At 44.5% G+C, this 15,291-nt stretch overlaps 1 protein-coding gene across 13 annotated transcripts in view; it reads left to right on the top strand.

The window, feature by feature from the left end:
• The window catches only part of rerea (arginine-glutamic acid dipeptide (RE) repeats a), a 502,370-nt gene that overhangs the window by 445,755 nt on the left and 41,324 nt on the right, over nt 1-15,291 (top strand). For all 13 annotated transcript variants that reach the window (XR_011351646.1, XM_069918381.1, XM_069918382.1 and 10 more), the window contains one exon: nt 10,123-10,282. Coding sequence is in view for 12 of the 13 variants with exons in the window: in XM_069918381.1 (XP_069774482.1) it covers nt 10,123-10,282 (160 nt within the window). In the remaining variant the exon portion in view is untranslated. The remainder of the gene's footprint in view (nt 1-10,122; nt 10,283-15,291) is intronic.

The raw sequence follows: 15,291 nt of genomic DNA, 5'->3' as shown, positions 1-15,291 counted from the left end.
AGCAAAACCAGTCTGCATACAAAGGTTTAGTTTTATTTCATAAAATTTATCTTAAATCTACAAGCTGCTAAATCGGCTTATTACAAAAGATCCCTTCCTTAGCCCAGTATTGTATCCTCATCAATAGCCACTCTAACGGCATTATTTTTTGTCCAGAAAATGCAGCAAAAATCGACATAAAAATACTTCCCCATACCTTTCTTTATACTCAGCCTTATCCTCAACATTCATTCTTGTCCTCGAGGTTCTCGAATCTGTTTTAATAATTGAACTTGGTACTCATCTATTTCCTATCCCTTCCTGCTGCCCCGAGTCTGTCCTGGAGAGTGCCATCAATATTGTGCGGGTGATTCAATTCCTGGATTTTTGGCCATCTTCTCTTCTCCCTCTTCACAGCTTTGAAATGAAATGCCTTATGTTCTGTTTAAAATCACTTGCTGCACTTCCAGGACCACATTTAGAAGATGTATGAAACAAGTACCATGCTCGACCTTGATTGGATTTTATGATGGCACCATCGGGTAGTTTAGACCATGTTTAAGGGTGAGAGGCAAGAAGCATTTTCACCAGCTGGCCACCTCATTCAAAGACGCAACTATTGTTGAACACCCAAGATCGATGTTCTAGATGTTCAACAATAGTTACTGCCACTGTCAAAATTGACCACATCATCATCCAACATCCTTTTCAGACTGGTTTAGTTCTGGACGTCTTCAACCAAGGATTAGAATTGAAGCCCACGAGCGGAGGGATGGGAAGAACCTAACCATTTTCCACAAGATGCTTCTCTTCACCTCGCTCCACCATCGTTATCGCCACAATGGAAGGTGAGGAAATGAAGCAGGGGTAGGCTTTTCCCAGACCTTTTTGGCTGCTCTGTCACTTAATAAGCATATGGATAATAATTTACTGTAGTGCTCTCCTCCTGTACTACCCTTATTCCTCTTGATCCCCATCACATGTAAAAAACCTGTAAATCTTTCCATTGAATATTAAGACCATAAGAAATAGGAGCAGAAAGAGGCTATGCGGCCATTGAGTCTACACCACCATTCAATCATAAGCAGCTGATTTATATTCCCACTCAGCCCCACCTGCCCGGCCTCCCCATAACCTTTGATGCCTGGCTTATCGAGAACCTATCAATCTCTGCCTTAAATACACCTAATGACCTGGCCTCCACAACCACTGTGGCAACACATTCCACAGATTTTCACCATCCTTTTGGTAAAGAAATTCTTCTGCATCTCTAAGTGGACACCCTTCAATCCTCAATTTGTGCCCTCTTGTCCTAGGCTCTCCCATCATGGGAAAGCACCTTTCTACATCTACTCTGTCCATGCCATTCAACATTCAAATTGTTTCAATGTGATTTCCCCCTCATTCTGAATTCCAACAAGTTCAGGTTAAAACCTGTCAAACACTGTCATATGATAACCCTTTCGTTCCCAGAATCATAGCAGTGAACCTCCTCTGAATCCTCTCCAACGTCAGCACATAATTTCTTAAATGAGGAGTTCCCTCCATAGAAATGTTGGGTTGGGTGAAACAATAAAATATGCGGATACTGAGGTCGAGTCTGGATTCTGTGACCTTCTGAGGTACTCCAGCATATTTGTGTATTGAAATGTTAGATAGAGAACTGCAAAGTTTCACAACCCTGGGAAGCTGCAGCAAGTAAGGTTTTCATTGCACCTGTACATAGTACATATGTATTTCACCATAAACATTCATTCAGATTCTGTATGGCGACACACATCCTCATGGCGAACTGGCCCTGCTTATATCGCCACGTGGCGGGGCAGCCATGGGGAAATGGAGTCGTCAGTGGTTTCTCTCTGACTCCAGCATCCCTTCTAGCGCCCACCCTGGGCAACGATTATGATGTCACAATGCACCAGGTGACTGAGCTCTGCTGCCCTTAAAGGGATGCGCTGAATTTGAATAAAAACAATCATTAACGACCCTCAACATGGTGGTTGTGTCTCTCTCACTACACATACTGCCACAGTGGTGACCCCGACGAGCCCAGGTGAATTTCTGGACTCCTGAACACCATGGATTCGGCAGAGCTTAACGCTGTCTCCATCAAGCTTCCCCCCTATTGAACTCACCGACCGAGAACGTGGTTCGGGCAGGCAGAAGCACAGTTTCAAATCCGCAACATCTCTGCAGACGCCACGATGTATTACCATGTCGTGAGTGCTCTGGACCAAGATACGGGGCGAGGGTGGACGACATCATCCACCACCCCCCAGCTGAGGGCAAGTACACTGCCCTTAAAAATCTGCTGCTGGGAACTTTTGGGCTCACCCTCACCCCCCCCTCCAGCAACGGTCTTCCAGACTCCTTCACCTGGATGAGCTTGGAGACCGTAGTCCTTTGGCACTGATGGATGAAATGCTGGCCCTGGCGGAAGACCACAAGCCTTGTTTTCTCTTCCACCAAATATTCCTGGAGCAAATGCCAGAGGACATTGGCTGCACCTTACGGACGAGGACTTCTGAGACCCGAGAAAGACAGCAGCCTGTGCGGACGCCCCCTGGCTCATGAAGAGGGAGAACGAGGCAGCCCTCAATTTGGTGGAATATCCGGAAACTAGCAGACCACCGCCCGCCCCCAAGACCAAGCCAGAGGAAGGCTAGACGTCTTGGTGTTTCTATCACCAGCGCTGGGGAGCACAAGCCCATAAGTGCTGCCAACCCTGCGGGTTTCAGGGAAATGACAAGGCCACCGCCGTTAATGGCTGTGACGGCTGGCCGCACAAGCAGCCTCCTTCATGTGATGGACAGGTCCACCGGCTGCCAATTCCTGGTTGGCCCAGGGGCCGAGCTGAGCGTCCTCCCCCCCCCCCCCCCACACAGCATTAGAGACTCGCACCCGATCTCGTGGTCCAACCCTGCAGGCGGCCAACGGCTTCACCATCAGGATCTATGGCACCCACAGGGCACAGATACAGATGGGGAGGGAGAAGTTTAAACTGGAGGTTCGTCTTAGCTTCCATGAGCACTGCACGTTGGGGGCCGACTTCCTGAGGGCTCCTGGTCGACATGAAGGGCAAGAGGCTGATCAACATCCGAACGTTCCACTCCACACGACTGGACAGAGTAGGCGCCTGCAAGCCCGAAATCGCCGCCGTAGCCACCGCCAAAGATGAATTCGCCAACATCCTCCACGAGTTCCCCGCCATCATAGAGCCACGTTTCAACACCGCTGTGCCCCAGCATGGGGTCTTCCACCACATCGCCACTCAAAGCCCCCTGCTGCACGGTAGGCCCAGACGGCTGCCACCTGAGAAGCTTCAGCAAGCAAAGGAGGAGTTCTCCACACTCCATATGGTCCCGAAATCGTCTGGGGGCTAGAGACCATGTGGGGACTACCGGCAGTTGAACGATGCAACCACCCCTGACAGGTACCCGGTGCCCCACATACAGGATTTCTCCGCCAACCTCCATGGCACACGGATCTTCTCTAAGGTGGACCACGTGCGGGGATACCATCAACTCCCGGTGCATCCAGACGATGTGGGTAAGACAGCCATTATCACACCTTTAGGCCTGTTCAAATTCATGCATGCAGCCCAAACATTCCAGCACCTCATGGATGCAGTAGGGAGGGATTTGGACTATGTGTTCATTTTCCTGGACGATATACTCATCGCCAGTCGCAGCCATGACGAACACAAGGCCCACCTCCGCACCCTCTTTGCTCATCTGGCGGATTTCAGCCTCATGGTCAACGCGGTGAAATGCTAGTTTGGCAAGGAGACCCTCCAGTTCCAGGGGCACGCCATTTCGGCAGCTGGGGCCACACCAGTGCTGGAGAAGATGGCGGCCGTCTAATGTTTCCCCAAACTCCCCACCCTAAAAGGCCTTCAGGAGTTTGTTTGGATGGTGAACTTTTACCATCATTTCATCCCCGGAGCTGCTCGCACCATGCGACCATTGTTCACGCTGATGGCCACCAAAGAGAATACTCTATCGTAGCCGGAAGAGGCGAATAAGGCTTTCGCCGTGATGAAGGATGTCCTAACCAACGCGACACTACTAGTGCACCCACGGCCAGAGGCGCACACAGCGCTCTCTGTGGATGCCTCAGCTGCGGCAGTGGGGGGGGGGGGGGGGTCCTGGAACAGTGGCTCGATGGACACTGGCGCCCGCTGGCCTTTTTCAGCAAGCAGCTGTGCCCACCAGAACTCAGATATAGCGCCTTCGACCGGGAGCTCCTGGCGCTGTACTTGGCCATCCGCCACTTTCACTACTTCCTCAAGGGCAGCCTGTTCACAGTCTTCACAGACCACAAGCCCCTCGCCCAGGCACTGGCGATGGCCAAGGGTTCGTGGTCTGCCAGACAGCAGTGCCACCTCTCGTACGTGTCGGAGTTCACGACCGACATCCGACACAGGGCTGGTAAGAACAACACACATCCTCATGGCGAACAGGCCCCGCTTGTATTGCCACGTGGCGGGGCAGCCATGGGGAAATGGCGTCTTCAGAGGTTTCTCTCTGATTCCAGCATCCTGTCTAGCGCGCACCCTGGGCAGCGATTATGATGTCACAATGCACCAGGTGACTGAGCTCATGCTGCCCTTAAAGGGGCGCGCTGAATTTGAATAAAAACGGTCATTAAAGACCCTCAACATAGTGGTTGTGTCTCTCTCACTGCTCACACCGCCACAATCTTCTCATTCTTGAATAGCAAATGACTATGATGTGAGGTTCGAGATATAGTCTCATCCTTTTACCCAGCCTCTTGAGCCTCTCAAAATCCTTGCACACTTCAAAAGCAGGGTCTGCAAAAGTAGACAGCGTTCTGCCACATAACTTTAGGGCTGCTATAGCTATCGTGTCCCTAGTGTAGTTAAAGTACATGCTCTATACAATATACTGTCATCTGCTATTGCCAGAACGTAACTTCAAACAAGATCCAACTAAATGACATCAGTGATGAGATCAGGACAAAATCAAGGTAGTGTGAAATGAAGAGGCTATAGGTCATTGAAAAGTTGGTGCCTTCTAAATCTGTTTGAATTAAGAACACTTTAGATAGTTTTGCTGATTGAGAGTGAACGAATGGACACAGAGCAGACAAAGGCTGTACTTTGCTATTTGCCTTTCAGCAGGTAGCACCTCAGTGAACCTGGGTTTGATAATTACATTGGTTTCCTCCAGGTTCTTCAGAAGATGTGCTGATGGATTAATGAGCTTCTGCATTTACACTCCCTAATGTATGTTAGGGACCTAAAGAATCAAAGGGGAAATTGATGGGTGTATTTGAATGGATAAATTACAGAAGTGCAGGGAACCAAGGAGAGGAAGAATGGAATTGATGGAATTCTTCCCCTGAGTGCAGGGGACTCGATGGACCGAATGGCCTCTTCCATGTCTTTGTGAATTAGGGGTCTGTGCAAGGCGCTGAGGTTTTTACTCAAGAACAGTGCATTGAGCATCTTGTGAAACCAAAAACAATGAAGCATTGGATCCTTCCACGTCGTCTGAAAATAATACAGAATGCTAGAGAACTAACCAAGATGGCAACATGGGTAATGATATACTGTTCTGTATACTCCAGGAATTATTACAAACTGCTCTTGCCAATAACATTTAGGCTCATTAGTTTGTACAGAAAAAAGTACCAGATAATTTGTCTGGCTGACTTCTTTGGAAAGAATCTTTGATCAATGATTTGCTTGTGCTAATGTTTCAGCAGAGTATTGATTCTGCAGGAGCTTTGTTCACTGTGGACTCGGAACATGTTTGATTAACGTCCAATTGACTTTGTACGCATTGAAATCAGGAACCATTTTGCACTGATTTGTTCCTTTCTGAAGCCAGTCGGACATGTTCTTTTGTTTATGTATGAATGCTGCCGCCCATATAGTTAGCAGTGTGTGGTTCCAAATCTGTTTGATTCATTGCACTTCAACCCACATGGACTCTTAATCCCTGAACTGTGATGCACAGCAGGGATAGGTTATGAAATCTGGACTGGATTTTCAAATCCAGTTTCTATCTTTGTTATTCCTTGCACAAAAGCTCCTGGAACTCATTGTTAACTTTAGACTAAACTAATGTGTAAACTGTTCAAGAGTCACATGGCTTTTACAATTATTAATATTTTTTTTAATTAAAAAGGTATTCATTGTGTGAGCTGAACTCTAGATCATTAATATGAAAGTTATTTTTAATTACAGAATTATTGAAGTGGTGGTGTTCAGTGGAACCAGAGGTCAGAAAGGGGTGGGATCTTGGGAAGAGAAAGAATTAGATTTAATGTGGTAAACATAATTATCCCTACACAGAAAATGTTGAGGAGAAGTGTGGATGAAGTTAGTTGTGACCAATTTCTCGGCCAATCTTTTGTATCAGATATGCCCTGTCAGGTTTTGCTCATTTGACAGCCAGCAATGTCCAAGTATCTTGTGATTAAATATTAAACACTCAGCAATGTAATTAGGACCCCACAACCCCCCCCCCCCCCAATCCTTTTTATTAGGAGCTGATTGCCAAATTAAGGTTCAATTGGGTGCAGCATGGCAGGCTCAGAAACAGGGTGGCACCATTAGTGTACCGGTTACAGCGCCAGCGACCCAGCTTCAAATGTGCAGCTGTCTGTAAGGAGTTTGTATGCTCGCCCCATGTCCACGTGGGTTTCCTCTGCGTGCTTCAGAGCTTACCTGGCGTTGTTGGTTTATTGGGTGTAATTGGGTAGCATGGGCTCAGGTGCTGGAAAGCCTATTACCAGGCTGTATGTCTAAATAAATGTTCAACCTGCTGGAGGAACTCAGCAGGTATGGAGGAATAAAGAGAGTCAAGCCATTGCATCTGGACTGAGATGTAAAGGGGAGAAAGCCAGTATAAAGAGATGAGCGACAGGAGTGAGGCAGAGCTGATAGGTGGTTCCAGGTGAAAAGGGGTTGATGGTAGATGGCCTCTGGTGGGGGGGAGGGAAAGATGGGGATCATCGAGGATGGAAGGTTATAATTGGAGTTAACAAAGGGCGACAAAAGGTGGTGGGTGGAACCAGGTAAGAGATTGGTGGTAAACAGTAGGGGAGAGGGGATGGAGGCCCCAGTGTCAGGGGTGGGGCAGATGCAGCCAGGAGGAGTAAGGGAGAAGAAATGGTAAGAGAGAACTGAGGAAAAGAAGGGATGTGTGAGAAAATCTGTGAGTGGGTCAGCGGAGAGAGAAAAGAACTGAGGGTGACCTGAAATTGGCAAATTCTCTGTTCGCGCCATTGGACTGCAGACCACTTAAACTCTTTCTCGAGCCTGTGTTTTCCTGCCTCACAATCTCCAAGCTTCTGTCACCATCTTTAACCTTCCTCCCTGCTCTGTCTGCACAGTAAACTCTCATCATCATGGATCTACCAATTTCATGCCAGCTCCTGCCTCTCCCTTGCACCCCACCTCGTTATATCTCCCCTCGACTCCCTCAGCCTTGATACCGGGTCTTTACCTAAAATGTTAACAGTCTCCTCTTCCTGACAGTTGCTGCCTGACCTGCTGTATTCCTCCAGCAGTTTTCTATGCTCCAGATTACAACATCTCTTGTGATTCTGTGACTAGGTTATGTAGATCTTGAGATGCAAACAACAGGTCTTGAGGGGAATTGCAGATAAAACATAAAGTATCTTAGATTGCATTTTGCCTCCTGGAGTAGAGAAATGTGATCTTTGTTTCATTTTTATGAACATGAGTATGGAAAAAAATCATTATCCTGAAGACAAATTGTAAAAAAGAAACAACGCTACTGTTAACTTTTGAAAAATTATAACATGAGGCCATTCAGCCCACTGTGTTTTTGCTGTCTGGGCCATCTGGCCCATCGTATCTACTCTTACTTGCACAACAAAACAATGATTCAGTGATTGAATTAATTTGTTGCAATAGCGAGACCTCCCAGTGCCAACCCTTTCAATTCTGAACCCCACTCCTACATCAACATGTCTATCCATGGCCTCAATGCACTGCTTAACTGAGGCCACCTGCAAATTGGAGAAATAACAAATAATATTCTGTCTAGGTCCTCTCCAACCAGATGGCATTAACATCAACATCTCCAGTTTCCATTGAGTCTCTCCATTGTCTCTCATTCTCTTTCCCTATCCCTCTTTCTCCTTTCCTTCGGTTGCTGATGCCTTCTCTCTCCATTCAGAAAGCTATCCCCTTCCCCTATCACTTCCCAGTCTTTGTTAATCCTGCCCTCACACCCATATCCACCTATGGCCTCCTGCCTATGGTCTATGCTCTTTCCCACCATTTTATGCAGGCACCTGCCTACCTTTTACTCATACCTTGACGAAGGGCTTAGGTTATGTATCTTTGCTGTAAAGAATGGTGTATGACCTGCAGAGTTTCTCCAGCACTTTTGTCAATTAATACAAATAATTCTATGCTATCTGTATTGTCAAAGCAAATTGAACTGCAATGTATTCAGTACCTGAAGAGAGTGTGCCATTGTACCTGTAAATTGTAAAATTCCCAATGTCCAAAATAAAAATAAATAAAAGTATTCAGGAGGTTAGCCAACATCAAAGGTGTAAGAAATGATTTCTTGTGATAACAATTCTCAACTCCTATTTGTACAATGTTACCACTGCTTCTCTCCGTACTCTCTCCAGATGCCTGACCTGCTGTGAATTTCCAGCATTTTCTGAACTTCAGAGTTCCAGCATCTGTCGTATTTTGTGTTTGGATATTAGGAATGCCTTCCAGATTCTGAAGGATTGTTTCTGGGGAACGTTGCTCTGAGCTGAGATCCTATAATCTTGTGCTGTATTATTTGGACTTATTTGATGGACTGTTCATTCTCTGTGGAAGAATTTACTTGTGACAGCATGCTTGAGGGATTTGCAGGAAAGTACTCACTTAACATACCAGAGAATTATCCAGCTGTTCCATTTTTGAGATGTCACATGGGAGATTGATTGAATTTCAGTTAAATTCCAACAGAAACTGCTTCATAACGATCCACCAGGTCTTCAAAATTCATGACCTTCTCAGACTGAAAGGTTTAGGGCAGCAGGCATTTGCAAGTAGAAAGTTGCACACAATCCTGAAGGTTTGCTGTTTTTCACTTTTCACTGGATCAAAATCGTGGAAATTTCCACACAACCGCATTGTAGAAATTCCTTCACCAAATGTGCTGCAGTGGTTCAAGAAGATGTTTCGCCACCATTTTCTCCTTCGTTTGGGGAAGGATAGGAAATGCTGCCTTTGCCAGTGACAATTACGTCCTAGCTCTTGGGGTGCGCTTGGTGGAGAATCTCACCTGATCCCTTAACACCAGCTTCAAAGCTAGGAAAGCCCAGCAGTGCCTCTACTTCCTGCAAAGATTGAGGTAAGTTCTTCTCCCACCCTCCATCCTCACTACATTCTACAGAGGATGTATCGAGAGCATCCTGTACAACTGCATCACCGCCTGGTTTGGAAGCTGTACCTCCTCGAACTACAAGAGACCGCAGAGGATAGTGAAGTCAGTGGGAAAAGATCACAGGGGGCTCTCTTCCTACCATGAAGGACATCTACAACACTCAATATAGGTGAAAGGCAATAAACATTGTGAAGGACTCCACACACCCCTCACGTCAACTGTTCACCCTTCTGCCATCTGGTAGGAGGTTCCGCTGCACTAGGGCCCATATGTCCAGATTGGGCAACAGCTTTCCACCCCCAACCCCCCCCAGGCCATCAGGCTCCTAAATTCCCAGAACATATTTGCATAGAGTAACTTGGTATTGGGGTATCTTACAATATATAGTTTAATATTTCATATTTTGTGTTTAACATATCTTCACATATTTATGTAAATATGCTGCATCTTGTCTTTACCATGCAAGAATGGTATGAATAATAAATAAAGGTGACGACTTCTTTGTTTTTCAGTGTCTGACACAATGATCTGTAACCCAACTGTAGCAAATGAGATCCAACACCTTGACAGTGCAAATTGAAATGGAAATTGTGTACATTTTTAACATTAAAGCAGGCCTCTAAAGTTAAATTTCCAAGAATCTCTAACCATCATAATGATTGATTATATGTGTCAAATAATGGTGGGCTTCCTTGTGAGAGAACAACAGTGAAGACCCCACTAATGCCCAGTGTCCTATTTGTTACAGGGCGAACTGGTAACATTTTACTACTATTGGAAGAAAACTCCAGAAGCAGCTAGCTCTCGAGCTCATCGCCGCCATCGCAGACAGGCCGTGTTCAGGAGAATTAAAACCCGCACTGCAACAACTCCTGTGAACCCATCTCGACCACCATCTGGTGAATTCTGTAAGTCCTAATCAAGTTGGCCACAATTTTTGAGAAATAATTCACTAAGACGAGGCAGCTTATGTTTAGCATGTCATGCAACCCATTTCAATCAGTTGTCCTAGATTGTCAAGGAATTGATATATTAGCCTTGAATTTTCAACTGAGGTAGAGAGATAATATAACCAAAAACTATCAATGGTTAAACATCAATAGGTCTATTAAGAAAAGCGGTAAATTAAATGTATGAAAATTATAGTGAAGGTGCTTATCTTAGAGTATCTAGCCAGGTATGAGTTAAGTGCAAGTGGAAGCAGAATTTGGAGATGGTGATACTTTAGAAGTTTCAAATGGTTTTAGAAATGAGTAAGGGTGGACTGGAGACGTTGGTCCTGAATGGGGAAGGCAAGTTTCAATTTCATAACACAGGACCTGGGAAAAGGAAATTGGGCATAATTAGCCTCCATCTCACAAATGGGAGCCTTTCAAAAGTAAAATAATGAGAGTTCAGGGCAAACAAGAATGAAGGGTAAAGACAGCTGGTCCAAGGGATCCCCAATATCAGGAGATGTAAGGAATAAGAGAAAACTGAAAGCGAGAGACCCCCAGTGGCAGAGTAGACATTGTATTGGGATATTAAAAGGGAAATAGGATGGCAAAGCGAGGGCATGAGGCTGGTGACAGTGATTAAGGAAAATCCTTAAAAGTTTTTTTAAATTAAGGGCAGACGGGTAACCAGAGAAAATATAATGCATTCAGGAGAAAGGAACAACCTGCAAATAGAGGGTGAGGTGAGGTCTTACTTCTGGTCTGGTTTCATTCTTGTGGGTGACGTGCAAGGTTCGTTGATGGTTGATGTGGGCCCAATGATCCATTTCTATCTTCATTACCTTTGACTCTATGACATTCGCAGTGAAATTATAGAACAAGTACCATCAAAAAGGAATTACAGGTACTTAATATTTTATCTGGGACGTTGGGCCTGGACACCTGCTGTTGTTCTTTGGAATCTTCTGGATTTCGGAATCATTTTAAAATGGCGGTCCCTTTAAGCAAATGGGATGTTTCAAAATCGCACAAAACAGGGGGTGCAGGGTGTTAAATAAATTTAGTTAAATAAAGACCATAAAAGGCCATAATATCACAAACATGTTTTTTTTATTTTAAAGTAAAACTTAAAAATAAAACTGGCTCAAACCCCCGTCCTTCTTCCCACCATCCCCGTCCCCGCTGTCTCTTGCCTTCGGTGGAAAGATGACTCTTGGTCCCGAGCACCTGGTAGGAGAGAAGCAGGCGGTGGGTGGCTCAGTGTGGGATCAATGGCCATCCTCCTTGCCCATAATCCCTCTGGCACTGACAGAGTGGTTCCAGCTACATGGGGGATTATAAGAAACGAACAGCCAGTACTCCCGCATTGAGCCATCGCCAGCCACCGCCACAATGGAACTGTGGGTTTGGCAGCTCTGCACCCCTGCTGCCGCATTGGGAGTTAGATGGGGAGTGGTGACAGATGAACGCTCGGGGGGGTGGGGGGGTGCGGCGGTGGTGACCGATGGTCGGGGCGGGGCGACGGACGGCAGGGGCTCAAATCGAGGCAGTTGGGCATTTTCATTTCCAAATAAAGTGCCGGTATTTGGAGGTTGCGGTGTTCAGAATCCAAGATAAAAGGTGGGCCACCTGTATTAGATGTTTGAGGTTAAAAGGCTGTTGAGATGTATCCCAGGCTGGCTGGGGAGGCAGAGAAGGAAATGACAGATTTTTAAATGTTTGCTGATTACAGATGAGGTGCCAGCTGATAGCAATGAGTGTGGTACCTTTTTTTCAAGAAGGGTAATGCATAAGCCAGGTAACTCCAAGGCAGTGAATGCTACCTCAGTTCTTGGAAAACTTCTGAGGGGTGTGATTAATTCACATGTAATCAGCATTTATTTGATAGATAGACCAGATCATGATTAAATGGTAGGGCAGTCTCGATGGGCTGAATGGCCTATATCTATGTCATGGAATCAGGAGTGTTCTGCCTGAGTTGGCAGAAACTTTAACCTATAAGACATATTTAGACTGGCACTTAAACTGCCAAGACATAGAAGGACTAGGAGCTGATATAGACCGGCATTGGATGGTTAGCATGAACATGGTGGGCTGAATGGTCTTTGTGTGGTATAACTCTGCACATTTCAAATAATTTCAGACATGGAAGTGACATAGAATTAATATGTAGCAAAGGCAGTGAAAATCAAATGCTCAGATAACATCCACACATCTCAGTGATCGATAATGCTGCCATTTACGGTAAACTCTGTGGCAAAGCATTTGTCCTGCACTTATTAATTTGTCTGTGGTGTAAGAATGGTCACAGTCCTGCAAAAATCAATCTCTTATGTTTTTGATTTCATACTTCCAAAAAAATACATTTTAATAACTGCATTTGAGAACTTGATAAAATTTGTCAGATTGCAGCAGAGGATGGTGGTGAGTATGAAATATGTGTTTTAATACGTGCCAGCGATGGCCTTTATTCTTTCATCACATTATTAGTAATGCGGGAGGCATCTGAAGATAAAACATGCTGAAGTTGTTGCTTCTTGTACTTTGGAATGCCTCATGAAAGTCCTCTTGGTTATTGTTTTGGCACACTTTGTGCTCGTTCCCTCTGAAATACTGAACATCAACAATTCTATCTGAGCATGTACATGAGGCATTTGTGAATGCAGGGTAGTACAATACTCTGAGTTCTTACAGATAAACCACCTTGGCCGTTCCCACCCTCAGATTATCCTTGGACATTGTGATGTCCTGTTAATTTATGTCGGAGTTGATGCAACATAGGCATCACTTTGGATCAATTGTGTCAAAAGTAAATACTGTCAAGTGTTGCAGGACCAGGCCCTTGAAATTGGGGGAGCACCCTTAATACAGTGCATCAATCCAAACTTAGCAGAAATGTAAGTGAATAAACAAACTTGCTCATTTATATATTCAATTAAGGCTTAACGTTCATATGTACTTTATATAACTGTCATTTACGTCAAATGTAAAGGATATTTTTAATGTTGGAAATTCTGTTTTGCATTTGTACTTATTTCTTTTAAAGGTGTTTATGGAATTTTCTTTATCTGTTCTGGGTTCATGTAAATACTGTCAAGGATACATTTCTGATTAAATTGCCCTGGAAAGACTTTGTTGAATCAACATTATCCATGTGGTTTAAGTATACCCATGATTAGTGTCGTTGGATGTTGCAGGAGATTGGCAGTGATCGTGATGGAAGTGTGACAGTGTTGATGATAGTCCTGTGTCATTGTTGCTTCATAGCAGAGTCACAGAGGAGAAAGTCGTTCTGGAACTTACACCAATGTCTTGCTTAGGTCCAATCAGTTGACTGCAAAGCAACAATATCAGTGGAGATAGATATTAAGTCTGAGGTAAAGACACAGAACAAAAGATCTGCTTGCTAGATGTGAGGCTAAGGCAGGCGACATAGTTGGCTTAGTGGTTAGCGCAACGCCTTTACACTGCCAGCGATTGGGACCGAGCTGTCTGTAAGGAGTTTGTACGTTTTCCCTGTGTCTGCATGGGCTTTTCTCGGGGCCTCCAGTTCCTCCCACTGTTTGAAATGTGCCGTGGGTTTTGGTTAATTGGGCGGCATCGAAATGGCCTGCAAATGAAATGTGCGTAAATCTAAATTTTTCTTAAATTTTAATTAAGTTCCTGTAGTTCCACCCAAGAGTTTTTTTTTCCCATCACCATGGAGAATAACATTGTTCCTTTTACATCAGGTTCTGCTTGACCTGCAGAGTATTCCCAGCTTTTTCTGTTTTCGTTCCAGATTCTATCAACGTGTTTTTCAATAAATTACATCTGTTTTATATTTTCTGAATTTAATTGAGTTCTTGTCTTCAGATTGTTCACAGGTGCTAAATATCTACTTCAATGCAATTCATAATAGGATTCGTTTACTGGTTGGGAAAGCATTTGAAAGGTTACTTAGCTTTACATTTAACTTGTACAGCAGGAGCAACTTGCATGAAGTGATGTTCAAAATTGATAGCAGTAAAATAAAAACGTTCAATAATTTGGGGAAGAAGACGGAATGAAAACAAGAAAATGCCCTGTTGTTCACAGTTGCCAGGCATTTTCACTCCTGAATAAAATCTAATGGCTATGAACTCAAAGAAGTAAAATGGTTAACTTTGATGTCTGTACTGTACAGAAGTAGATATATAAAAAAGAATACGTTGAAAGGGATTGGAGCATGAACAGTTCATTGGATTCACTGACGTTTGGTGTAAAATTGTAGCTGTTTAATCATTGGAAGACATTGTGCACGGTGGTTAATTAAAGGTGGATTTTCTCTTTTTCTCATCAGAATCACTCAGGGATAAGAAACCCTGCTAATTCCTTGCTTCAGCCCTCCCTGGTCCACCAGTCCCCCACTGCCCTCTGTCCTCCCATCCTATCCTCATTACACTGGCTATCTCACTCTGCACTCTGTCTTGAGGTAGGGTCTGGCCCAAACTGTTGACGATTCTTTTTCTCCCACCAAAGCTGCTTTGTGCACAGAATTCCTCTAGCAGATGGCCCCAGGTTTAGGAAAGTCTGAGCGGAAAGAAAGATATAATCTGTGGTGGGGGGGCGGGGGGGGTTATTGAAAACAACTACAAATCATGTTGGAATTTCCACATTGTAAACATTGTTAAACATTAATGTGTAAAAATATATTTTAATAATTTGAATAACTGCACAGCTTCAGTTTTAAAGAAAAAGATTCTCTTTAACAAACTGCAAGCAACAGTATTTCAGTTTAATTTGAGTCTGATGTTTAGTGCAGCCTTCATGGCCAAAGCATGTTCCCCTGCTCTGCTTTTCAATTATGTATATTCAGAGTAAAATTCCATCTCTTCAATGTAAATATTTCACAAGACAATTCTGAATTGCAATAATCCATCTTCACACCTTTCAGAAAATGTGCAGTGATACTAGTCAACCAGGTCAATAAAATGTGTTGTCTGCAACAATGTACACAAAGT

This window comes from Narcine bancroftii, chromosome 2 (genome assembly GCF_036971445.1).
Source record: "Narcine bancroftii isolate sNarBan1 chromosome 2, sNarBan1.hap1, whole genome shotgun sequence".
Taxonomy (NCBI): domain Eukaryota; kingdom Metazoa; phylum Chordata; class Chondrichthyes; order Torpediniformes; family Narcinidae; genus Narcine; species Narcine bancroftii.
This window is presented reverse-complemented; position numbering and strand designations above follow the sequence as displayed.